The 26,816-nt window shown below is 43.6% G+C and overlaps 1 protein-coding gene and 1 long non-coding RNA gene across 3 annotated transcripts in view; both read left to right on the top strand.

The window, feature by feature from the left end:
* Positions 1–6,262, top strand: part of LOC102248502 — a 6,973-nt gene extending 711 nt beyond the window's left edge. The window contains exons 2-3 of the long non-coding RNA XR_314524.2: positions 2,703–5,872; positions 6,073–6,262. This is a non-coding gene — a long non-coding RNA (uncharacterized LOC102248502). The remainder of the gene's footprint in view (positions 1–2,702; positions 5,873–6,072) is intronic.
* Positions 6,263–10,360: 4,098 nt separating this feature from the next.
* The window catches only part of PSMD1 (proteasome 26S subunit, non-ATPase 1), a 95,714-nt gene continuing 79,258 nt past the window's right edge, over positions 10,361–26,816 (top strand). Inside the window, exons 1-7 of one of the 2 annotated variants that reach the window (XM_005882971.2) lie at positions 10,361–10,763; positions 16,450–16,493; positions 17,257–17,330; positions 17,515–17,684; positions 20,702–20,907; positions 22,502–22,645; positions 25,003–25,229. In XM_005882971.2, the coding sequence (XP_005883033.1) occupies positions 10,748–10,763; positions 16,450–16,493; positions 17,257–17,330; positions 17,515–17,684; positions 20,702–20,907; positions 22,502–22,645; positions 25,003–25,229 (881 nt within the window). In that variant the 5' untranslated portion in view covers positions 10,361–10,747. The remainder of the gene's footprint in view (positions 10,764–16,449; positions 16,494–17,256; positions 17,331–17,514; positions 17,685–20,701; positions 20,908–22,501; positions 22,646–25,002; positions 25,230–26,816) is intronic. The other variant, XM_005882970.2, reaches the window with a different exon arrangement.

Genomic DNA, 26,816 nt, shown 5'->3' with positions numbered 1-26,816 from the left:
AAAAAATGTTTCATTTTATAATAATAAAGCCACCAACACAAAATAATTACAATTCTTAAATTGATGACAAAAATACCTGTAGGATTTGCAGCTGGTTGGAAAAATACAGGTAACTTTATGCTTCGAGTAGGTACTTTTGTCACCCGCGCACGATTTGCGGACACGACTAGCACTAACCACTGCACAATGAGACTGCTGACTGACTGGCTCACTCAACTCGTGCATTAATTGAGTGCGCCTCCCCCGCGCTGCGTATCCCGCGGCCCGGCCAGCCTGCGCCGTGTCTCCCATCGCCCGACCGACCGACACCCCCCACTCCTTCTAACGCCTCTTCTTCAAAATAGACTCGCCCAGGCCGAAAACCGACTTCTGTGCATGGGCCATGAAGTTTCAATCGCACTGTACGTGCGCGCCCGCAGGTGGTATTTTGTGGGAGAGCCACACTCAAGGGGCCAAAGAGCCGCATGTGGCTTGCAAGCCGCGGTTTGCCGACCACTGGGATAGGCCATTGACATGGCAAGGCACGTGGAGTCAGACCCATGGCCTCACAGAGCAAGTGAGGGGGGGTCAGGGGATTGTCTTAGTCAGAAATGGGAAGATTTGAAGAGGGAGCATCATGAACAAAGGCTTAACAGCATAATGTCATGCTCAGAAAAGGGACCCCTGTTAAGAGTGCCAGGGGTGCGGTGCAGGAGACTGCTGAGAGCAAGGCTGAAGCAGAAAGTTGAGACACTGGCGATTTCTGAGCAAGGGCATGAAGACTAGGGCTGTGTTTAGAGAGGTGACTGGATTTGGGGGCCAGGGAGCCACCAGAGGCAGACCCAGCCAGGAGGGGACTGCATAGTCCCAGGAGGGACGATGAGGGTCCTGGCCCAAGGGGGGCAGTGTTGGATTGGAGAGGAAGGAGCTCACCAGCCCGGAGCCATTTCTGGGGTAGAATCATCAGGCTGCTAAGGGGAGGCGAGGGAAGAAGGGAAAGGGAAAGATAGTGAGATCCACAGAGGTACTCCGTAGGCTGAGTTTGCTGTGACCCAGAGAGGACTGACAAGTTGCCTACTGCTTAACTATGAGGATACGATCCGAGAAATGCATCCTAGGCGAGTTTGTCGCTGTGCAGACATTATAGAGTGCACTTACACAAACCTGGAGGGTATATCCTGCTACGTGCTAGGGATAGCCTATTGCTCCTGTGCCTCGGAGCAATAGTTTTTCAGCTCCATTATAACCTCATTGACCAAAACATCGTTGTGGGGCGCCTGACTGTGCTCAGGGAGGCAGGTTGTAACCAGTTGAATGTACATGATCCCAACTCCAGAGTGTACTGAATAGTATAGCTTTGTTATAGAAAAAGTGAGTAGTGCTTTAAAATGAACTTCTATTGTGTCTCTTTAAAAAAAATCATTATCAGTCTTCTATTGCCTAGTAACAAATTACCACAGATTTAGCTGCTTAAAACAACACCCATTTATCCCCTTACACTTTCCGAGGGTCAGGAGTCAGGGCACGGCTTCGTGGGGCCTCCGTTCAGGGGCTCCCACAGCTGCCTCAACGTGGGCCAGCTCATTCCTTGAAGGGGCCCGGGTCCTCCTTCGAGTTCATCTGATTGTTGGCAGAATTCATTTGTTTGCCTCCGTAGGGCTGAGGGCCCGGCCTTCTTGCTGACTGTCAGCTCTGAGAGTTCCCTCCTCTCACAGGCAGGTGCTCCTTCAGTCGGCGGGGATCCTCGGGCTCCTACAATGGAACATAATCACAGGAGTGACTCTCCATCACCTTTGCCATATAAGGTGCCCAAACAAGGGAGTAACCATCCAGGCATATTCACAGGTCGCCCCCACACTCAAGGGAGGGGATTATGCAGGATGAGTACGTCAAAGGGCGGGAATCTTGGAGGCCACCTGAGAATTCTGCCTAACTGAAAACTCAACACGTACAAAAGAAGGAACACAAATATTTATAAATCATCCACTTAATCCCATCACTCAAAGGTAAAAATACAAGTTCCTATTTGGAGTAGGCCCGTTCTGTCCATCCATCTGTCTATATCTCCCTGTACTATTTAAATGTTAAGAAATTTGCTTCTATATCGTATATAAAATCTGCATCAGGTATTTAAAAAATTTAATTGCAAAAAATGGTAACTTCGACCTCTCCATCATCATTTTGGGATATTGACATTGAAACAATCCACAGATCTTGATATTCAGATTTCCCATTATATGGGTGAGCCAGTTAATTCATTCAATCCCTTTGTTGGACTTCAAATCAGTTAGGATGTAACTGATTTCAGTTACAGATAAAGAAACTGTGCCTCAAACTAGCACAAGCAGCAAGGGCACTCATGAGCTCACCTAAAGAATGTCTAGGTAGATTCAGCGTCAGGGCCGGTTGGTTCAGGGGTCCGGTGACCCCATCAAGGTTCTTTCCTTCTCTCTGAGGGGCCATCCTCATGTTGTTTCATCCCTAGTCTGGTAGCAAGATCACTGCAGCATTTCCACTAATTATCCCTAATTATCTCCTTAGGATAAAATCCTAGAAGTGGAATTGCTGGGTCAAAGGGTATGTACATTTTTAAGGTTTTCGATATGTATTCTGGTGTGTTTTTTTGAGTAGATAGTCACTGGGGCCAATTTCCTCCCTTTGGTTCCTAGCTTACTCACTCACAGACTCTATCTTCTGATTGGGTGGTTCCCTCTCTTGTGTAGGTAACTTCCGGGAACCTGAGGAGGAGCTGGCGCTGACAGTCATACTTCCCAACGGAGACTGTGAGGATCCTGGAAAGGGGTCGGGAGCCTGTGACAGAGCTGCCCACACTCCCGCTGAGCCCGCTGGAGACTCCAGATGAAGTCTGGACCCCTGGGCTGCTGCAGCTCCTCACTGAGCCCCCAGGCCTCCACGATGACCTTGGGAGTGCAGTCTCTATGAAGCCCCACCTTCCAGGGGACTGCCACACTGACAGACACCAGCAAGGCAGCGGGACTTCCTCAGCTAAGCCAGACCTAGGAAAATGTATCCTCTGGGAACTTGGTCCCTCCCCCGCCTCCATTTTGGTCACTCTGGTCACAGTGAGGTTGTTTTTTCTCCCTCGCCTTGGTTTCTCTGTGCCATTGAGACAGAAGGCGGCCTACTTTGCGGCTCTGTGGTGCTGTGGCATCCCGTGGTCGTGTGCATGAGCATCCATCACTGCACATGCAGCTGGAAAGAAGTCTGGACCAGGAGTTATCAAACAGGGAGGGGAGATCTTAGACCTGTCACTCAACCACGGGCCAGGCTACCCACCTGCAAGCAGCACTGGAAGTGTGTGTGTGTGTGTGTGTGTGTGTGTGTGTGTGTGTGTTGCGAGGCTTCACTCTGACTGTGGGGCGCCCCTGGAATTTAGTGGGCATCTCGCATTGTGTAGGGCAAGCTCCAAAAACAGAATTGTTCCACCCAAAATGCCAGTCGTGGCACCTTTGAGAAATTGGATGAGCCAATCTCTTCCCCTTGTCAAATTCTAGGAAGAGTCCCCCAGAGCAGAGAGGGTTGGGGTTCCTGGGACCTCCGCTCCTGAGCAAGCCAGAATAAAGACTGCACTGCCCCCTGGGGGCCTGGGGGCCAGGCCCAGGACAGACATAGCCTTGCACAGCCATGCGAAGAAAGAGCCCTCTTTCTTCCTCATGTTGCCATTGACTTTCTGTGCCAAGTTCTTTTGAGAATAAGGCACCAAACAGAAGGAAAGTTGGGTTATGGATTAATGCAAGGGCATAGGACTTGCTCTCAATCTCAGGTCCTAACCCAAGGTCAAAGCCGACCCAGCCCAGAGGTGCCGAGTGCCGGAATCCTTTTTTCTCTGGTTATGAGTCAGACAGGGTCAATGATGGTCCCTTAAAAGCCAGGAAGACCATCTGTTCACTCAGAGAAGGAACTCTGCATTACCTCCCTTGTCTTCCTTGCCCGCCAGGAGAAATCCAGTCTTTGGAATGGCAAGGACAGCTCCTGCTTTTCCCTGGTAGGAAGTACTATCTAAGGGAAGTAGTTACATTCATTCATTCATGCGTGACTCACTCAGCACACATGCAATTGTGCCTACTATTTGCCCAGCATTCTGGCAGGTGCTGCATAACTTCCTTGAGTTATTTCTGCCAAAATAACCGTGATAGTGCCAAAAGGTGGAGTGGCAAACCTGTGGCTGGGGGCCTCTGTGATGTTAAAGAGGACCCTCGCTGCTCTGCACCTCCGTTTATTTTCTACAACAGGGAGCCTATGGGCAGGTAGGATGACAGCTTATTTGGGGCAGTTTGACAGCATGTGTCACTTTAATAATGCAAAAGTATCTCCAATAGAAGGACCCAATTGACTGCCTTCTGCCCAAGAGTGAACTCAATGAATTGCTGTTGATGTTTGAAAATATGGGGACTGGTATTGTTGAAGCTGCTCTATTTTTCTATTTATCCGTTAATTTCTTTGTAATGATTTGGTTAGACTTTTATTATTTGGTGGGGGGAGGGAGCTTCTCTTAAGGTAGAAAATTGTCTAAGGCAGAAGTCGAAAGGCAGAAGCCTCTGCTGTACTTCAAAACTCAGGAGTTTGTTGCCAATATTTGAAACTTGGGAGATTGCACATAAAGAGCTTGTTTTCAGGGAGGGGGGAGGGGTGTGCCGTCATCTTCATTTTGCTGTGATTCCACCCCCACACACTTGAGCCCTTTCTCACCCTCCCACCCTCCCCTCTACTGCACTTCCCCACTATAGGCCCCCGCCTGGGGCTGGTCCTGGTGGGCATTTGAGTTTGCAAGCCTCTGCTATAAAGGGTGGTGTGCGCATTTTTTCATCACTTTCAGTATTTCCTGTGAATATGTGAAGAGAGAGGGTCTTTCTTGACTGAGATTGGGTTCTGCCTCCCTACTGGTAAAGACCGGACTGACATCCTTCCGGGCCCCTCCTGGCTCCCGTGGCGGGCGGCTAAGAGAAGCACCGTCCTTTTGCTCTTTTCCAGCAGACAGAAGAGTTCGGTGCTGGGAGGGACCTTGGTGCTGGGCCTCCTCTCCAGCGACTATTCCGAGGCCTGAAAGCTGGGGTGGGCCTGTCTGAGAGTGGAGGCCCCGGGTTAGGTTAGTGGTGCCGGGAGCCGTTGACGAGGGGCCTCCGTCGGGTCACAATCTGGGCTCTTGGTACTAATCTTTCTAACATGGCAGTTGTACTGCTTCTGACTTGAATTGATTCCTTAGACCTAATAAAGCCAAACAGTGCCTCACTGCTGTCTAATAAAACACAGTGGATCCCCCCCTTTCTGTCTTGAGGTGCTCCTTCCGGGAGCCCTTGGGCAAATGGTGGGAAGCTCTGAAATAGTTTGGCCTGAAAGTCCGCTCGTCCTGCCCCGAGGGACATCTCTGCAACTTTACTGGCTGGGGTTGGAAAGTACTTAAAAAGAGATTTGTTAAAAAGATGGTATTTAGCTTGGTAGTTAACAGGGAGTATATGTTTGCGTGTGCACACGCACATGTTTCACGCGATAGAATGGCCTTAACTGAGTCTCAGAGAGCCCCTTACAACATGTGTGTCAGTTTCTCTCTTCTCAAAGTATTTGTCCCCAAGATTAACCACACAAGAGGAGTTCCTAGGTTGTCCAGCCAAAACCAAGGCAAACCTGCAAAGGGGCCCAGGGCTGCGCCCCGCCCCCCCCCACCTGTGGTCTAAACAAACCCCTCTGACCCCAGACAGAACCAGGACCCGCATTTTGAGTCCTGGTTGTAGAAGTTCGGTCCCTTTCTTGTCACCCTGACTTTCTTCTCTCCCTCACTGATTACCAGGGTGTTCTCAGAGTGGGGTGTTGCCTCGGATCATGGCCCCAACCCCAGACTACTAGTGTTCTTACCCTGACCACCTACACCCCAGGTGTATTGCCGGCTCCAGAAGTCCTGGCTGCCGGGACAGCCACTCCCAGCCCCTTGCTCCCCGACAGGAGTGGGTTTCACTTTCAGCCTCCACACCTGGTCTGGTCTGAACATGTGCCAGAACCAAAGCAGGCGAGACGGCCGAGCCGGCCAAAGGCCTGGGCCTGGGTGGGCGGTCGGAAGGGACAAGACCTCGGGCGAAGGTATTGCCGGCTCCAGAAGTCCTGGCTGCCGGGACAGCCACTCCCAGCCCCTTGCTCCCCGACAGGAGTGGGTTTCACTTTCAGCCTCCACACCTGGTCTGGTCTGAACATGTGCCAGAACCAAAGCAGGCGAGACGGCCGAGCCGGCCAAAGGCCTGGGCCTGGGTGGGCGGTCGGAAGGGACAAGACCTCGGGTAAATCTACTAAACCGGCCCTGCCCAAGAGAAATCTAACGCCAGGCACACATGTAGCTTTCCATTTTCTAGTAGCCACATTGGAAAAACGAAGTTATACAGGTGAAATTAATTTTAATAATATATTTTATTTAGCCCCATATGTCCATATGAATAAAAGCTTCAAGCACCAGCCTGGCCCGCCCCGGTGACATGAGATCTGCGCTGTTCTATGCCAGACCCTGAAGAGAGCACTTCCCCTCAGAGCAGCCTTGCCAGGAAGGCGGACCTGCCCCCCCTATAGCAGGGCTCGGGTGACCGCAGGGCCACCACCAGCGCTAAGTGGCAGAGCAGGGTCTCCTGGCTCCCACGCCGGCTCTTTCCACCTCGTCGCACTGTAGCTCAGAAAGCAATCAAGCCTGATCTTGACAGTTGGGCCGAGGCCTCCGCTGACCCAGGATTTAAATGCCAGGAGGCTAGGGGTTTGTGGGTAGGGGTTAGTGCTCACAAGGCGCACACCCCTTCCCGAATTCCTCGCCTTCTGCGGAGCACTGTGACCACGAGAGGGCGCCGCAACGGGGTCCTGGAGATGCTCTGGCAAAGCTCAGAACTGAAATCCTGTTGGAGGTGGGCACAGGGGCAAAGAACAGGGTTCCCTCCCTTCGCCCTGACAGAGGCCCCGACCAAGCCCCTACCTGTGTGAGCCCTCGGCTGTCCTTGTTTGGGCTCTGAGACGTTTCGTGGCACTCCTAACACTGAGGGAGGGAGTTGTTTATATACAGAGCGCCTGGTAAGAATTCTCTGTGGTTTTACCAAGTCCCAAGTCTTCGCTGAAAATAAATAGAGCTTGTCTGGGAGAGGGCAGGGGCTCCCAAGACATAGGTCTGAATTCTAGCCTTGTGTCAGTAACTGGCTGGCACTGAGCCCTTGAGTACTTCCTTGTTCAGTTGGAACATAGACCAAGAGACATGACTAGAGCTGTCGTGGGGTAAAAGCTGTGGTTCTCAACCTTCCTAATGCCGCGACCCTTTAATACAGTTCCTCATGTTGTGGTGACCCCCAACCATAAAATTATTTTCGTTGCTACTTCATAACTGTAATTTTGCTACTGTTATGAATCGTAATGTAAATATCTGATATGCAGGATGTATTTTCATTGTTACAAATTGAACATCATTAAAGCATAGTGATTAATCACAAAAACAATCTGTAATTATATATGTGTTTTCCGATGGTCTTAGGCGACCCCTGTGAAAGGGTCGTTCGACCCCCAAAGGGGTCGCGACCCACAGGTTGAGAACCGCTGCTGTAAGGGGACGCGTAGTAGAGTAGGCAAGGAAGGCTTCCCGGAGGAGGTGCTGTTTGAGACTCAAGATAAATCATATTAGACAGAGGTGGGGGGAGGGGGGAGCCTTGAAGACAGAAGGAAGAGCAGGTACCGAGATCAGAGACAAGATACATAGCCTCATGTCCCCTCTGGGAGTCACAATAGTTCTGGTGGATGCAGCATGGCAGCCAGGGCAGACGCCTGGGCCATGAAGGTGGAAGGTAAGCAGGGTTGGGTGAAAGCCGCGGAGGAGCTCGGAGGGAAGACTCCTTGCCTTCCTGGTTTGGGGCAGTGCTTTCGGCTGGCTGTGAGAGCGGACTGGAGAATTGTGAGACAGGAGACAGGAAGTCAAGGCTGCTGGAAGCTGTCACAGCTGGAAAAGAAGAGGGGGAGGCCACCAGTGAGTAATGGAGCGACGTGGGAACGGGGCTGGTCTGAGAGAGATTGAGGAGACCAGGTCTGGCACAGACCAGATCAAGGTGCCCCTCAGGGTCCTGCTTCCGTAGCTGAGGGATACCCTTCCCCACACTGAGATCCAGGCAGGATGGTGGATGGGCTGGAGGCATGGACAGGTGTGTGCAACTCTGAGGTTAAGGAGCATCAAGCAGAGATGTCTGGTAGGTGTGTGAGTCTAGTGCTCCGGAGAGAGGGCAAGGCTGCAGGAGTACATTTTAGGAGTCACTCTCTTGTCCATAGCAATAAAAACATCGATCTCCCGCAGGGAGAACAGGGAGTGAGAAGGCGACTGTGGACAAAAACACAGAAGAATGAAGCATTAAGACTAGAGCCCAAGATGGAGCTGAGGGTTGCAAGTAGCAGAGGCAGTGGTTAGAGTTGAGTTTGGGGAAGATTGCTCTGATTAAATAGTGCAGAATGGGAGAAGGCACAGATATGGGGCCGCCATCTAGGTGCAGAGCAGCATCCCCAAGAAGAGAGGGGCCTCATGGGGCTCAAGTGAGGTTGGGGTGATTACAAGCACAGCATCCACCCCAGAGACATGATTGTCCTCCCATAGAAAACGTCTTCTCTTTGAAGAGCAAGGGTGGCAAAGTGGCCACCTCTCCACTTTAAAACATTTTGAATTAGTTGCCAACATTTCTTTTAATTGAGTCCAATTGGCATAAAACATTGTGTTATGTTATTAAAAATATTTTTTTTATTGATTTCAGAGAGGAAGAGAGAGATAGAAACATCTATGAGAGAGAATCACTGGTCTGCTGCCTCCCTCATGCCCCCTGCGGGGGATCAAGCCTGCAACCCCGGCTTGTGCAACCGGGAATTGAACAGTGACCTCCTGGTTCATAGGTTGACAATGCTCAACCACTGAGCCGCGCCAGCTAGGAAAACATTGTGTTAGTTTTTGGCATACAACATAATGATCTGGTATATGTATATTTTGGAAAATGGTTACTACAGTAAGTTTAGTTGACATCCATCACTGCATAGAGTTACAATTTTTTTATTGTGATCAGAACTTTTAAGATTTACTCTCGTAGCAATTTTCAAATATACAATACAGTGTTGTTGACTGTAGTCACCAGGCTGTACATCTCCAGGACTTATCACTGGAAGTTTGTACCTTTTGGTCACCTTCAGCCATTTTGTCCAAGTTGCCAACATTGCAAATTCAGAAGATTTCACATGAAATTCCGATTTTTGGCTTTTCTTGGAAGAATCATAAGCTGTTACAGCAACAGCCCTGCGTTTTTGCACAGCAGCGCTGCAGGAGCCGAGTAGTCACTGCTCTCTACATGGGCATGCACTCTTCATTCTGTCACCGTCACCACCCCCCACTACTGCCTCCCTACGTGTCAGTGGCAATCCACCATCCTGCTGAGCTAGCATTTTCTTGCTCTACTCCTGCTTCATTCATTTCCATTACGTGCTACCTTTTGTTTGCGATTTCTCTAGGAGTTTGGGGAGCATGAGTGTCTATGGGAGGGACTGTCCAAAGTGCCTCCATAAAATGATACCCCCGAACATTCCATCTGTTTAAAGGGAGCTCTTCAAAAGTGTTAAATAATTACATTTGATACACTTTAACAACCATAGCTTAAGAATACTCATTTTTTAAAAATCCACACATACACTCAAATGTGTTATCAACCACAAAACATTGACTTGTGCCACTAGGTTACGGTGTTTTGCGAACTAAGCGTTAGTGATTATTGTCCAATTAAATGCAAGGCTAGTGACTTTAAAATGCCATCACTTGCCACTAGTACCTGTCAATGCTTTCTTTAGTACTATAGAGGTAAGATGGCTATTGAAGCTGGTATAAGACTGCACATGGCAATCACAACTGCCATTTCCAATTTCTAAAGATATATTAAAAATCAAGAACCCATTGCTATGGGGGGGGGTGGGGGGAGGAACCAGGCAGATGGAAAACAAAAATGGAAGACTCTCCCCCACCCCTCGCTTTTGGAATACTTTTCACAGTATATCTTTTTATACTTAACGATTTTTCAAATATGTAAATGTACAGTATTAACTATTCCAAATGTAAATAAAAACGTCCATTGTTCAACGTTTTAATAAAGTAATGATGGATTCCTTATAATGAAGTATTTCTGTGAGGATTTCTTTTGAAGACGGGTTCTGCTTTTTAAACTCTTTTTGGTTATCACTTTTTAAAGAAAACGGTCTTTGCCACATCCTTAGCCTCCAAAGGCTTGGCAGGGTGGGCGCTGCAGTGAGGCCCCCCACGCAGCAGGTGGCGCTGCAGCACGCACCGCTCGCACTTCCCCTCAAAGCCCTTTCTCAGCAATGGCGGGTGACGGTAGAGGGGCCTCTTTCTAGGCGTGGCCATTGTGAAGCCTGATCCCAGGTGCCGACAAGTGTCCCCACCCTGTGAGAGCTCTGACCTCAAAAAGGGTTAGAGAAAACAATGGAGCTCTCTGTGCATTCTTTCGTGCCGGTCGGGGCGGCGGTAGTGGCGCGGAAGGCGTAGGCCGGGGGAGGACTTGTGCCGGAGCGGCAGGCGGGACGGTGGACAGTCCATGGGCGGTCGGGGTCCTGAGTGAGAAGTGAGCCGGCGGCCCGAGCTGGCGACTGACTGAGCAGCGCACCGGGGCAGTGAGGAGGCGCCGCGGAGCCTACGGGTCCTGAGTTGACAGATACACTGCGGACCCCGGACTGCGAGTGAACGGGCAGGCGAGTGCAGGGCGCAGCCATGATCACCTCAGCCGGTGAGTGCGACCGCAGCGGGCGCCGAAAGGGAGGAGCCGCCATGCCGGCTTTTAGCTGAGTCAGGGCCGGTGACTGGGCACCTCCCGGCGGAGCGCCGGCCTGTGCGGCCGCTCGCTGCCCAAGGCCCAGTCCCGGGCCGGGGACTGGCAGTCCGTCTGGGCCTCTCTGCCCTGGGACCCCGCCGGGCTCGGGGGAATCGCACCAGGTCGCCCGCCTCGGCATCCCTCCCGCCACACCCCCGTGCCCGGACCCCGAGGTGCTCCCTGGGTCCTTCTCGGGTCCCGAGGAGTTTTCCTTAGTTCGAATCCTCCCGAAATGGACCACGTGGGGCGTCGCATCCCAGTCCTTACTCGCAGGTGGTTGGGACGGACGACCCCCGGTGCGGCCGGACGGCGAAGCAGTCTTCCCTGGCCCTGGCTCAGCCCGGTGCTCCTTAGAGTGAAACCTGGAGCTGGATTTGAGGCGGGTCGGTCTGGGCCTACGGCGAGGTGTTCGCACCCAGAGGACTTCTGTGCTGGGTGGAGCAGCTTTATGCTGAGAAGCAAGCTCTGGGTTTTTGAGGCTAAATGCTCAGTAAATACTCTGCATTGCAGAAAGAACTGGGCGTGCAGAGCAGGTGTCGTTCGCTCACCTGATCGTCGTACCCGTAGATTCCTGTAATGACGCTTGAGACGGGATCTAGGGGGGCCTTAAACGCCCTCACGGCGGATTGTTTCAGTTAGCGCTGTCCACAGCCTTGGTGCCTTTTTTTTTTTTTCTTGCCTGCCTTCCCTTATCTCATCCTGTTTTCCTCCACACTTGTCCCACAAATATTTCGTTGTAAACAACTGGTGGCCAGAAGACAGTAACTTGTACTTGGATGGAGCTCCAGACCATCTTCTTACGAGCATTGCTTAAGAAATTGGCGGAGATGCTGGGCGATCTAGGTCATTTTCAAAGATTGGAAGAGCTGTCACCTGTACTGGGAGGTGAATTTTAGCTCAATAAAAGGGAGAGCTTTACCAGTCAGAGCTATCTACAGATAAAATGAGCACCGGGTATCTTGCCCCCTGCAAATGAAGGCCTCGTTCTATCTCAGATCCACCCGTTGCCACCTCTTAGCCCAGGCCTGGGCTCATCCCTGGCCTGGGTTCCCGCAGCAGCCTTAAGCCTCTTGTTTTCCCACCATTACTTCCATACAGTCCATTCTTGTCGTAGTCAGAGTCTTCTTTTTAAAACTTTAATCACATAATATCATTACTTTGCTTTAAATCCTCCAGTGCTTTCCGTTGTGTTTAAAGTCCAGGCTCTTAACCAAAGACCTCATGATGATTTCTGCCTTGGTTTTTAAAAAATATTGTATTATTTATTTTTTTTTAAAAAAAATTATTTTTTTAATCCTCACCCATGGATATTTTTCCATTGATTGTTAGAGAGTGGAAGAGAGAGGGAAAGACAGAAACATCGATGCAAGAGAGACACATGGATTGGTTGCCTCCTGCACAGGGAGGCAGGGTCCCAGCCGGGGAGGATCCTGAAACCAAGGTACATGTCCCGGGACCCTTCGATCTGCAGGCTGACGCTCTGTCCCCTGAGCCAAACCGACGAGGGCTTCTGCCTTGTTTTGTCCTACTCTCTTCCTCACTCCCTACACCTTAATCATACAGTATTCCCTCTGGGCCTGGAATATGTCAGTTTCTCTCCTACTGCAGGGTCCCTGCACATTCTGTTCCTTCTTTCTAGACTCCTGTTCCTCAACTTCTTAGCTTCTCAGTCTTTAGTCTCAGCTCAAATGTTAGTCTTTCCTGCTCATTTTATTTTATTTTTTTAAAGGTAAGTCAAATCAATAAGCTCTTTAAAATATATATTTTATTGATTTTTTACAGAGAGGAAGGGAGAGGGATAGAGAGTTAGAAACATCAGTGAGAGAGAAACATCGATCAGCTGCCTCCTGCACACCCTACTGGGGATGTGCCCGCAACCAAGGTACATACATGCCCTTGACCGGAATCGAACCTGGGACCCTTGAGTCCGCAGGCTGACGCTCTGTCCACTGAGCCAAACCGGTTAGGGCTTTCCTGCTCATTTTATTAAAACATGCTGCCTTTCTCCCCTTTGCTGTCCCCTCCCTTCATCACAGTCCTGTAATTACTTTGTTTACTTGTCTGATTACTGTCTTTCTTTCTGGTAGGATTTTGGGCGGGAAACTAACGTTGCCTAGCAGTTGGCTGAAGTTCAAAAGTATGCCCAGAATGAATAAATCAACCCCTAGAGCAGGGGTGGGCAACCTCTTTGTGAGTGCGTGCCAAAACCAGCAAAATCTCTGACTCTAAATTCTTCTGCGTGCCAACCCTAATTTTTTGAGAACATGTTACGCCTACTTGATATCTCTTAAGGTGTACGTATGTGAAGAACCTTGAAGAAATAATAAAATTCATTCGAGCGACAAAAACACAGTATATGATGATGAAAAATACGTTTATTTTTTAATGTATACATGTACACTGATAGTCCGACAGAAAACTTTATGACTCCGTTTGATATTATCAGTGGGACTTTTGCTGCTGCATCACTGATGACAGAGATTTTACATCAGGTTTATATTTCGTGACATTCAGAGATATGCACGAGCTACTACTTTCATCCGTCAGGCTACTCCTATTACGAGACTTAACAAAATTCATCACTGAGAACAAAGATTCACAAGCATATGTGGATGAAACCAAAACACTGGTCAGATCTAGGAAGACAGGGAGAGTTAAGGCAGAGGCATAGAAATTGCTCTTCCGCCCTAGCCGGTTTGGCTCAGTGGGTAGAGCATCGGCCTGCAGACTCAAGGGTCCCAGGTTCGATTCCGGTCAAGGGCATGTACCTTGGTTGCGGGCACATACCCAGTAGGGAGTGTGCAGGAGGCAGCTGATCGATGTTTCTCTCTCATCGATGTTTCTAACTCTCTATCCCTCTCCCTTCCTCTCTGTAAAAAATCAATAAAATATATTTAAAAAAAGAAAAAAGAAATTGCTCTTCTCCTCTCTCGTCAATCCATGTCTATGGTCTTTTAAGGTAACTTGTTATGTAAAATTATTTATTTATCTAAGATGCACCTACACTGAATTTATCTGAAAAATAAGAAAGTCGATATTAAGAAAAAAACTGTAAATGGAAGATTATAAGAGGGTTTCGTGTGCCAGCAAAAGTTACTGGCGTGCCATGTTTGGCACGCGTGCCAGGGGTTGCCCACCCCTGCCCTAGAGTGTTTAAAATAGAGACAGAAAGGATTGATGGGAATATAATACAGATAATTTAAACCTATCAGGTGTGGCAGGAGTAATGATTTTTAGGTCCTACCCTGAGACTGACAATACTATAGGGTGTATTTGTTACTATCACTTGTTACGTATACTGGGTTACATATCAGCTTCTGCTCCAAACCTTTTGTCACCCTGTTTCCCATGGGTTGGCTCACATTGGCTTAGGATCTGTCCCAGGTACCATACCAGCTCTGGTGTGGATTAGTCACTTCATTCATTCATTTATCCACTAGGCACTGAGAACACAGTAGTGAATGAGAGGTCAACATATATGCTAAGTTTTTCAGGAGACCTGACAAAGAAAGGGAGTGGAGAGGTAGAGATAGGTGTTTGCTGGAGGGAGATGTGAGATTGAGTGGGGTTTGGGGTTGTGATTTTTAACAACATAGGCACATAAAAGAAAACTTGGCTAAAATGTTTTAAAACGAGTCTCCCACTCCTCTTTCCCCTTTCTCATCCCTAGAGGCAATCATTTTCAACTTTTAAGCTATTTCCTGTTACAAGATTTTTTAGCATCCTTAATCTTTCCCATCTCCTGCTTCCTCTCCCCCTCTAGAGGAGAGTGCTGTTTTGTTTTTAAGATGGAAAATATTCATGTGTGGAGTGTAGAGTATTTGATTTAGGTGTGTTCTGCAGACAATGGTTTTATTTCTAAGCCAGGACAACTGTGTAACAACTTAATCAGAAGTGAAATCAGTCAGCAGAGTATAGGAAAATCTGTCTCCTCTTTTGGTAAAAGCAATTCAAAACACACTATTGATTGATGATAGGAATGGGGTAGCCTTTTTAGTATTTTGATGATCTGCTCTACATTTAAAGAATTCTTGTTTATCAGCTATTCCATATCATGGATTTGCAACAACCCCCCCACCCCCCACCCCCTACACCCCCACACACACACACACACACACACACACACACACACACACTGATTTCATTCTTTGACCTGTCTTCTTTCAATGCCGTCAGTTCAGTCTCTGTTCTGGACTTGTCATACCAACCTAGAAGTTCTTTTTATCTGCTTTCATACTTTTAGACTATGTAATAGTATGCCCTAGCTGGCACCATGGCATAGTTTTGTTTGCTAAATTTTTTATCCTTTTCTGTAAGGCTCTCTAAAGACTGCTGAAGCTATTTAGCAAACCTACACTTATCAGCTAGAAATGGTTATAGTTGCCTTGACACTTTTTAATCAAATCACAATTTCAACTCAGCATTCCAGAATGATTTTTAGACCTACATGGTATCTGAGAGACAGTTTGGTTTCCTTTTACTTTATTCTAATATTCCCTTTCACATATGACTGTATTTGAAGGCGCATTTTTTTTTGGAGAGGGCAGTTGCTTTCTTTACTCTCCAGTGTTAGTGCTAGCACCTCAAGGTCATATGGGGAATACTGTGCTTGGGTAGTTAAAGTCAGAATAAGTAAGATTGCTCATCATTTAGCAAAATCTAGTTTACTTGTGATACAAAGGTGAAGCCTTTATATAGGCATCTTGAAATAATTAAAATAAAAAAACTCATACTTAAAAAAGTATTCTACACTGGTGAGTTGATGACTATAGTCCCTTCTTTTGTATATAACTATATAACTAACTGTTGGTGTATTTTGTGACTAATATTATTCTAATATTACTAGAGGCCCAGTGCACGGCATTCGTGCACTTGGGGGGGCCCTCAGCCTGGCCTGCACCCTCTCACAGTTCAGGACCCCTCGGAGGGGTCATTAGCACTGCTGCAGAGGCGGGAGAGGCTCCCCCCCCCTCCACTGCGCTCGCCAGCCATGAGCCCGGCTTCTGGCTGAGCGGTGCTCCCCCTGTGGGAGTGCACTGACCACCAGGGTGCAGCTCCTGTGTTGAGCATCTGGCCCCTGGTAGTCAGTGTGCATCAGTGAACAGTCTGTCCACTGTTTGGCCGATTTGCATATTAGGGTTTTATTATATAGGATAGGATATGGGAAAGTTTCCCCTTTTGCTCAGTAAATTAGGCCATTGATTTTCAAACTATAGCAAGCATCAGTATCACTAGGAGGGCTTGTGGCCCCATTGTTGGACCCCATCCCCACAATTTCTGATTCAGTAGATGTGGGATAGGGCCAAAAATTTGCATTTTTAACGAATTCCCAAGTAATGCTAATGGTATTGGTCCAGGGATCATACTTTGAAAACCACTGAATTAGGCAAACAATGTGATATATGTCGTGTTATGAGAGTTTGATAACAGTTAATTCTTAAAGTTTGAAATATAAACCTTTATAGTTTTAAAGAAAAATAATAATTCCTCTATTGAAGTCACCCTTCAAAAAATACTTTTTTTCTAACTATCATATTTTTTACTAAGTTAGTTTCTCTTTTATCATATATTTCATAATCAGGATATATCTTTTGTCTTATAGCTGGAATTATTTCTCTTCTGGATGAAGAAGAACCGCAGCTTAAGGTATGAGTTGAAGGAAAATTTATTTGGCTTAGTACAAATATGGTGAAGCTCTCTGAATTTAGTGGTGTCTGTATATCTTCCATCATTTAAAATAGACATTCTTGGGGGGCGGGAGCAGCCTGGGAGAGGTCAATGGGGGGAAAAGGAGACATATGTAATACTTTAGCAATAAAATATTAAATTAAAAAATAAAATAAAATAGCCATCCTGCCCAGCCTATACCCAGTCAGTTGAAATCTAGCCCTAGAGGACAGTGCTTTGAGAACAGCAGTTGGTTTTCCCTAGAGTTTAACAAAACTAAGGCAAATAAACCTCAGTATGGCACCTGAGCACCCCCCACACCATAAATCCACACTCCTCAGTTTATCAACAACACGTAAAAGTTTGTTTCTTCTGTGTCCCATATTTTAAATTTTCATTTGACAAAAATTTGGAATATAATTCAAGTGGCTCTAGACACCTGAATTCATTTACATATATATATTCAAACTAGCAACTCACGTCAACCTTGTATATTCAAAGAAGAAAAAATATTCATTATATTAAGGAATGACATTATATGGTAGTCTGATGTTTGATGATTGAAGACAAAGGAAATGTATAAACTGAAGAGAAAATATGTTGGTAAGTTTTTATATTTGTCATAGATTAATAAAAGTTTTAGTAAATATGACAGTTTGGCCATTGATTTGTTGGAAACGTTTTTAAGGAAGTGTAATGTTGAGTCTGTCTCAAAATTGAATTTTGGTTTTATCTTCTACAGGAATTTGCACTACACAAATTGAATGCAGTTGTCAATGACTTCTGGGCAGAAATTTCTGAGTCTGTAGACAAAATGTAAGAAGTTTATTTCTATAAATTGAAATAAAGTAGAACAACTTAACGTATCTGTAGATGTGGATCTTGTGGTTTATATTCATTTAGAAATTTGCTGCTACTAAATTGTGGCTTGAATATTTAGATTTGGGATTTTTAAGGAAAACCAGAGTTTGAACTAAACCTATACTTCCTGTTCTTTCAGAGAAGTTTTGTATGAAGATGAAGGTTTCCGGAGTCGGCAGTTTGCAGCCTTGGTGGCATCTAAAGTATTTTATCACCTGGGGGCTTTTGAGGAGTCTCTGAATTATGCACTTGGAGCAGGTGACCTCTTCAATGTCAATGATAACTCTGAATATGTGGAGACTATTATAGGTAATTATCTTCCATGTACTAATGCTTTATCTCGTCAGCTTCTTTCTTGCTCTAGTGTATATAGCATCTTTTTTCTGAGTTATTTTTGTTGTTGCCAAATTTTATTTTAATTGAAAGTTCGTAATCTTTCTCCAGTAATTTTATGCAGGCTCTTTTAGATCTAATTTCCAATTCTGTGCTTTATTTTTTATCATAATGAACAGTGATAATAACAGCAATGATGAGGACATCTCACAAAACATTTTAAGAATGAATCTAAAAAATGATTCTGAAACAGCTAACTTAACAGAGTTAGTTATCTCAGTGATATGGTTATCTCTAGCCCAATGAGCATACTGTTACATGAGAAACTTAAGTCAGATTATTATCAACTAGAGGCTCCCTCAGCCTGGCCTGCACCCTCTCCAATCTGGGACCGCTGGCTCCTAACCGCTCGCCTGCCTGCCTGCCTGATCGCCCCTAACTGACTCTGCCTGCCGGCCTGATCACCCCTAACTTGCCTCCCTGCTGGCCTGACCCCTACCTTCTTGCCCCCCTGCTGGCCTTATCAACCCTAACTTGCTCCCCTGCTGGCCTGATTGCCCCTAACCACCTCTACCTCGGCCCCCGGCCTAAGCCGCAGTCTGGCCTCCCTCTGTGGGAGGTGACCTGGCGGATCAGGGGAAGGCACCGCCCCCATTACCCCAAGGCTGCTGCCACTGCCGGCCTGAGCCTGGGCCCTTCGCAGCTGTGCCTGCCCTTGCCGCGCGGCCTTGTCCGGAAGGACATCTGGAAGGTCGTCTGGAAGGTGTCCGCCCTAATTAGCATATTATCCTTTTATTAGTTTTAATAAAAGTCCTAGTCTCCAGGGCGCTGACGCTCCGGCAGCGAGTGAGACACTGCCCCTAGTTCAGGATCTGAGGGGCCTCTCCCTGTGGAATGCACAGGAGACGGGAGACTCGGAGTTGTTGTACACTCACCTGTGTTTCACAGGAGACCACCCGCTCTGAATATCTGACTTCCTGTCTATTCCACTGTGGTCCAGGTTTCCTTGGGTGAGATTCAGGCTCGAGTTTTAGCCACACGTCAGCAGCCTGTACTGACACACCAGCCTCACTTACGAACAGGAGATATTAAAACAGCGACAGTATTTTTTTTTAACTCTTTTACAAATTCATGTTTTATGTATTTTTTTATGACATGAGCTCTCTAGGAAATGTACCTCAGCCCTGCAGTTTCCTCTAAGCCTATTAATTTGGGAGCAAACTGCAGTCACTCTCATGAGTCCCCTTGGGTGTCAGCAGACGTCACTTTAAACCCTGTGATGCCACAAACAGGTCCATCGTCTCTTCAGAAGTTAGATGCATAACTTGGAGCTCACTGTAACCTTTGTTGATTTGCCTAACCATAAAATCTTGTTGCTATTTAAAAAAATAAAAATAAAAATTCTTTGCTTCCCCTGAAGTTATAGATCCATTAACATGGGTCATCTAGTAGACAGCAATTCCTCTTTTTAAAAATATTTTTTTATTGATTTCAGAGAGGAAGGGAGAGAGGGAGAGAGAAACATCAATGATGTGAGAGAATCATTGATTGGCTGCCTCCTGCCCCCTACCCCCTACCAGGGACCAAACCTGCAACCTTGGCATGTGCCCCAACTGGGAATCAAACCATGACCTCCTGGTTCATAGTCAACACTCAACCACAGACCCACACCAGCCAGGCTCAACAGTAGTTCTTTATGGTAGTTCAAATCATTTCTGTTTCCTGGGGCTATAGTTTCCAACTGTCCTTGTAGCCTTTCTTCTCTTTAAAGGAGATAGCGACAAGGCAATGAATTATACTAGTAGAGAGGGTACTATTGCATATGTCAGTCAAAATGGGTGGCTATCTTCCAATATGAAGGTAGAAGAAGGCTTAGGGAAATTCTCGTTTTTGTTTTTTCCTAAAAAGTTCGTGGTGTGATTGCAAAGTGGTAAAAATTGTAAACAAATTTAAGTGGGTTTTTTATTTATTTGTTTTTTTTTATTTTGTGTGTGGGTGTTTTTTTTGTTAATCCTCAGCTGAGGATATTTTTTCCATTGATTTTTAGAGAGAGTGGAAGGGACGGGGAGAGACAGAGAGAGAGAAACATTGATGTGAGAGAGACACGTCAGTTGGTTGCCTCCTACACCCATCCAGACCGTGACCAGAAATTGAGTCTACAACCAACGTACATGCCCTTGACTGGAATCGAACCCATGACCCTTCATTCCTTGGGCCGATGCTCTAACCACTGAGAAAAACTGGCTGGGTCTTAAGTGTTTTTTATCAAGTGCACCATTGGCACCCTTCAGTATGTGGCTCCATCCTCCCCTTCCACCCAAATTATTGTGAATGTGAAAGCCAACTTGTGCACATACACCATTACATGAATTTTTAGACTCCTGGGGTGAGGGAGTGTGAGTAGCTTCTGCCCACCTCACATTGAGACAATGACTATTTCAGTTAGTGTGCTACAATTTTGGAAATCTTTAGAATTGTCTCTAGAACCTGTGGCACAATTCAGGTCATTTCACCACTATTCTACAAAGATGCTTTAGACACAGTCACTTTTCTCAAGGAGCTAATAGTTTCATTGTAAAGAAGTCTAATAATTTATTGCCATGTGATAATTGCTACAATAGGTCTTTTTTAATATCATCAATAATAGCAAGTGTTTGTTTTTTGAAAGTAAAACAGCTATTTGTAGCCAGCTCTTTTGAGTAAGTAGTTTAGTCAAGTTGTTTAATATAATTTTGGTCAAAATAAAGTAACAAGATAGAAATGTTTTCAATAATATCAGCCTTATTAAATTAATGTGTAGCCCTCCAATATAACTGTTATGAGGGAAGAATATTAATTTGAATGTATAACTTCTAGCATTTAAAAATATTAAAATGTGCTTATTAATCTACAGTCATCCCATACGTTTTTATGATTATAAATGTTGACATTGTCCTTTCTAGTAGTTTGGCCCAATTTACAAGGTGATCAGAGTTATTTTATTTTCTTCATAGCAAAATGCATTGATCACTATACCAAACAGTGCGTGGAAAATGCAGATTTGCCTGAAGGAGAAAGAAAACCAATTGATCAGAGATTGGAAGGCATTGTGAATAAAATGTTCCAGCGATGTCTGGATGATCACAAATATAAGCAAGCTATCGGCATTGCTCTGGAGACACGAAGACTGGATATCTTTGAAAAGACTATATTGGAGTCGGTGGGTAGATGATATGATTTTAGAGATTGTTTTTGGTGAGGAATCAGCAAAGGAAATTATTAAAATAGAATCTCATAGGTAGTGAAAAGAAAATCTGGTTTAGAAATAATAAGGTGCTCTTTTGCCCTAATGCTTTATTTTTATAATTTATATAAGAACCTTGGTTGTGTTTTGTGTTCACCGAATATCTACTTTTATCTTACTGTATTTATTCCTTTAAAGTCTTGCATGAGGAGGTTGAATTAATTATCCTGCCCTTTCTAAGAAGACTATATTGATACACTGCTATATTCTTAGACTTATGACTAAAATTACAAACTGGATTTCTGGTTGGGAATATTTTGCAATAATTATGACAATTGTAAATCATCAACCAAAACGGTCAGAAAGATGCAAGACTGAGTTGAGTGGACATTGATCTGCATGTCCACTTGCTATTCTCCATTTGCGAGCTCTCTGCACTCCAGCCATTTTGACCTCCTCTCAGCTCCTAAATGTACCCTGCCTTGTTCCCCTTGCCAAAAATAATGCCTCTGCCAAAATTATTTTCCTTTTTTCTTTACCTGCTTTATTTCTGTTCAAGGTCCAGAGTTCAACTCAACTGTCACTTGTTTACAGAGCTTTCCATCAATTCCTGCCACCCATACTCTCCTCAATCCCTACTGCAAAGACTAGATCCAATTCTTTTGTTAATCTCTTGGAGACCTGTATTTTTTTCATAGTGTTCACCACTATAGTAATTAATTGATTGTATTATTAGGCAGTTAATGTCTATCTTTATTACCAGACTATAACCTCCATAAGGACAGGTATTTTGTGCCTTGTTCACTACTGTATCCCCAAAGCCCAAGGCAATGTTGAATAGCAGTGGTAAGATTTGTTTAAATGAGTAAATGAATGAACCACCCAATGTGATAGAATGGCCCTTGTTTTACTGTTTCATTTTTGTGTAGTTATACCCTCTCCTTGTCTTCATGTGAATAGAATGAAAATACTTGTTTTCATTTGTTCAACAAAGATTTTTTTCTTTTGAGTGCCTACTACAGTGATGGCGAACCTTTTGAGCTCAGCGTGTCAGCATTTTGAAAAACCCTAACTTAACTCTGGTGCCATGTCACATATAGAAATTTTTTGATATTTGCAACCATAGTAAAACAAAGATTTATATTTTTGATATTTATTTTATATATTTAAATGCCATTTAACAAAGAAAAATCAACCAAAAAAATGAGTTCACGTGTCACCTCTGACACACGTGTCATAGGTTCGCCATCACTGGCCTGCTATGTGCCAGACTATTCTAGGCATTGGAGATAACAACAAAGTTCCTGCCCAAATGGAACATTGGAGGAATAGGCAGCGAGGCAAATAATTACAGAGGAACCGTAGACCTACTTTTGCCTACCCCATGCATATAACGTAAAGGGGGTGATAAATGTTTTAAAAAAGAATAAAGCAGAGTAAGAAATGCATCTTACTTTGACATCCCAGTGTACGTCTTTATATAGATAAAACTTGTTTTATGAAACAATACCTACTTTCCCTGCTTGTAACGTAATCAGATTATGATATATCTTTAAATTATTTCTTTCAGAATGATGTCTCAGGAATGCTAGCTTATAGCCTCAAGCTCTGCATGTCTTTAATGCAGAATAAACAGTTTCGGAATAAAGTACTAAGAGTTCTAGTTAAAATCTACATGAACTTGGAGAAACCCGATTTTATCAATGTTTGTCAGGTAATTACATTATATTACTTTACATTGTACTGTTGGGCTGTGCCTCACTATAATACATAATATTACATTTGATTGCATTACTATCTCAATTGATCTTCACCACAGCCCTATAAAGATATGGTATATAGTTTACATTCCTTTTTACCTATAAGAAACTGAATCTCACAAAACTAAAAGCTTATTTTGTTATAATCTATGTATTCTTTTCCCCCCCTTTTTATTGAATTTATTGGAGTGACGCTGGTGGTTAACATAATTATAAGTTTCAGGTGCATGCTTCTACAGCACATCATCTGTACACTATCATGTGTTCACCACCTCAATTCAAGTCTTCGTCCATCATCTTTTATATCCTGCCTGTATTCTTTTTATATTTTTTAAATAATCCAAGCATTTAAGGAAATTTTGGAAATGAAGGTAAAAAAAAAAAAAAGGTAGATGAAAACATAAAGATAGTATATCTATGTTGTATCATTCTAGAAAGAATTTCAAGTGTAAAATTATCTTTGGTTTCATTACCCAAACACATATGTGTATACTTACCTCTTTTCATGTATGAATTTGCTTACACGTTTTTTAAAAATTCAGACGGTACATAAAATATTCTAAAACAAAAAATATATCTTTCCTTTCCTAGGTCTTTTCTCAAAGGTAATGCATAGATTAGTTTGTCCTCCACTTATTAGCACAGTGGCACTACCTTATTCTTTTCAGTGGCTACATTATATTTTATTGGCTGGAAGTGCACATGGGTTTACTTTTTAACAATTGTCATACTGTGTAAATCTTTGTAGTCTGCTTAGAGCATAACATTTTATCATACATTGTGTTTGTTAAATGTGTTCTCATTATGTGTTTTCATCCTGTATACATTTTTAAAACTTAGATTAATACATCTTTTTTTTTTTTTCATTCTTTTTTTTTTTTAATATATTTTATTGATTTTTTACAGAGAGGAAGGGGGAGGGATAGAGAGTTAGAAACATCGATGAGAGAGACACATGGATCAGCTGCCTCCTGCACACCTCCTACTGGGGATGTGCCCACAACCAAGGTACATGCCCTTGACCGGAATCGAACCTGGGACCTTTCAGTCCGCAGGCCGACGCTCTATCCACTGAGCCAAACCGGTTAGGGCAATACATCTTTTTTTAATGCTTTTAAAAAAATGCTTTTTAACGTAAGTTTGAAACAAACAGCTGGAAGAAAAATACCCACATTTGTATCACCCAAAGTCAACAACATTTTAGTGTATTTCCTTTTAGTTTTCTCTATATAGATTTTTGGAGTTTTATTTGCTTCTAAGTAGTTTTTAATACTGCATTTTAAGTAGTTTTCAAAAATTTATATAAAACAGCAGTTGTCCTCGGCCTTCTTCCTCTGTGTACTTCAGTTTTATTCCTCAGAAGGATTTTTTTTTTAGCTCTTATTTCTTGTACCTTTAAAACTTTTTAAATTTATATTTTTAAGATATATTTTGAACAAATAATAATACATTCACATGATTCAAAAAGAATCAAAGAGTATGCAGTGAAAATTCTTCTTACCCCTTTCTTCTAGCTCCCAAGTTCCCTTCGCTGGAGGGAAACAGTACCAATTAGATATGTCCTTCAATTTAACATTTTTTTGTTCTAACTCTTCACAAACTCTTGTTCTAACTCTTTCTTGATTGTGTAGTAGTCATTTAGTGGATGTATTTGCCTCACTAAGCCAGTCCCCTGTTACTTGCCATTTATTTTTTATTTTTCCATTCTTTCTTATTCTTAATTTGTAACAACTTTGATTATGTGTTCATTCTAAAATTGAGTTATTTGCTACTAAAAGGAACAAGAAATTTTAAATTAATTCTTAAAAGAAAAATTCTAACATTATTATGATTATTTTGTTAAAACATGGCAGATCATAAGAGTAGTTAGAGAAATGCTTCAAAATGGTCATTTTAGTGCATCTTGTCCTGGCCAAGCACAATACACTGTGTTTTAAATGAGTGAATGACTACTACAATTTATGGTAAAGCAGAAATTACAAGTTAAGGATCACATAAATGTAAATTATGAGTAAGATTTAAAGAAGCCAAGATTCATTCATCAACCACTTATTGAATACTGCATTGCCAGGCACAATATTAGGAGCTGTGAATATAATTTGTATGGATTTTTCTTGGAAGGCCGATTCCATTTTCAGGAAAAATTAATGCCAGAATTAGAAGTGGAGTGCTAGACTAGCTGGTTAGTCTGCCCCAACTTGCTTATGCTTATATTTTAAAGTTTCTTATATGTTGACTGTTTGTCACTCTAAAGTAGTATCTTATAGACAGTTTCCAATTACTGTGTAATTGTTCTTTATCTGTATTTCAGTGCTTAATTTTCTTAGATGATCCCCAGGCTGTGAGTGATATCTTAGAAAAACTGGTGAAGGAAGACAACCTCCTGATGGCTTATCAGATTTGTTTTGATTTGTATGAAAGTGCTAGCCAGCAGTTTTTGTCATCTGTAATCCAGAATCTTCGAACTGTTGGCACCCCTATCCCTTCTGTGCCTGGATCCACCAATACGGGTACTGTTCCGGGATCAGAGAAAGACAGGTATAAGTATCTTTTTCTGCATCAGAACTAATTGAAGAATCTTTATTTTATTTTGGGAATAGGTGGAATGTTCATAGTCTGCATATGTTAAGAATAAATTTTACCATTAGCTTTCATAGATTGTAAAGTTTTATTAAAGCTGTTTTGTTTTGCACTGTGCTTGGCACATTAAGGAAAAGCAGAGAAATGGACCCTTCTGGAAAGAAGTGAAAGTGATTTTCTGACAGGGAGGGCTTGTAGGGCAGCATGTTTGCCATCTAACCCAATAAATTATAAACCTTAGGAGGGGCAGGTGGGCTAGATTTCAGAGATTTGAGTTAGGTATTTAGAAATATGAAACATTCTCAGCTTTTTGTGCTTTTATTAGAACTAAATATACATATGTCTTTAATTTAGTTTTTCTCAGTGTTTTGTAGATTATAGTGCAGAAATTTTGCACATATCTCCTTAAATTTATTACTGAGTATATTATGGTTTTTGGAGTTGTTACAAGTGGTATGTTTTAAAGTTCAATTTCCAAGTATTTGTTATTAATATATAAAAATACAATTGATTTTTGTATACTAACCTTGCTTAAATCACTTAGTAGGTCTAGTAAATTTTTTTATAGATCCTGTTATAGAATTTTCTACATAGGAGTCATGTCATCTGTGACTAGAAATTTTAATTCTTCCTTTATAACTTTTATACCTTTTCTCCCTTGTTCTGCGTTGGCTAGCATTTCCAATACATTATTAGATAGAAGTGATGAAAATGAACATCTTTAATTTGTTCCAGATCTTAGTAGACTAACATTTAGTTTGTTTCTTTTTTATTTAAAAATTTTTTTCCTTACTGTCTCCTTTTCTTGTGTCATAGTTATTTGCTCACCTGTTCCTTCTGAATTAATCTTCATTTCTGAAATTATCTTTTTCCTCTTTCATTTCTAATTTTCCCCTAGTTCTATTTCATTTCTGAGTTTTTCTGATTCTGATATGTAATATTCTTTTATACCTTGTATAATTTTTAAAAGGTCTTTTACCTCCTCTGAAAATTTTTTTGTTACAGTATTTTATGGGATTTTACTTTGACCTTTTCTGTGACTTATCTTCCCTGAAATTAGTTTTTCCTAAACTTTTACAAAAGAGTCTCATTTAAGATGCTTTTTGTAATTTCACGTCCCTCTAGAATTTCCTCTTCTGTTGTATTGTGAAGTATTAAACAAATGGTGTTTTATGTTCTGAGATCTCCTGGCTCTGTTTTCTTTCTCACTTTTATTTGGACCTTTTTTCTTTTTAATTTGGATTCTATACTCAGCATTTCCTCCTCAAAGTATAGTGCTTCAACTTAGAAGGGAGTGTTGGCTGGTTAGTTTTAAGAGTTGTTGCAGCCCGGCTGGTGTGGCTCAGTGGTTGAGCATCAACCTATAAACCAGGTCATGGTTCAATTCTGGTCAGGGCACATGCCCAGGTTGTGGGCTCAATCCCCAGTAGCGGGTGTGCAGGAGGCAGCCAATCAGTGATTCTCTCTCATCATTGATGTTTCTATCTCTCCCTCTCCCTACTTCTCTGAAATCGATAAAGATATTTTAAAAAAATAGAGAGTTAT

The sequence above is a fragment of the Myotis brandtii genome, unplaced genomic scaffold, assembly GCF_000412655.1.
Source record: "Myotis brandtii unplaced genomic scaffold, ASM41265v1 scaffold744, whole genome shotgun sequence".
Lineage (NCBI taxonomy): Eukaryota > Metazoa > Chordata > Mammalia > Chiroptera > Vespertilionidae > Myotis > Myotis brandtii.
The sequence above is the reverse complement of the archived record's forward strand: the minus strand, read 5'-3'. Positions and strand labels throughout refer to the sequence as shown.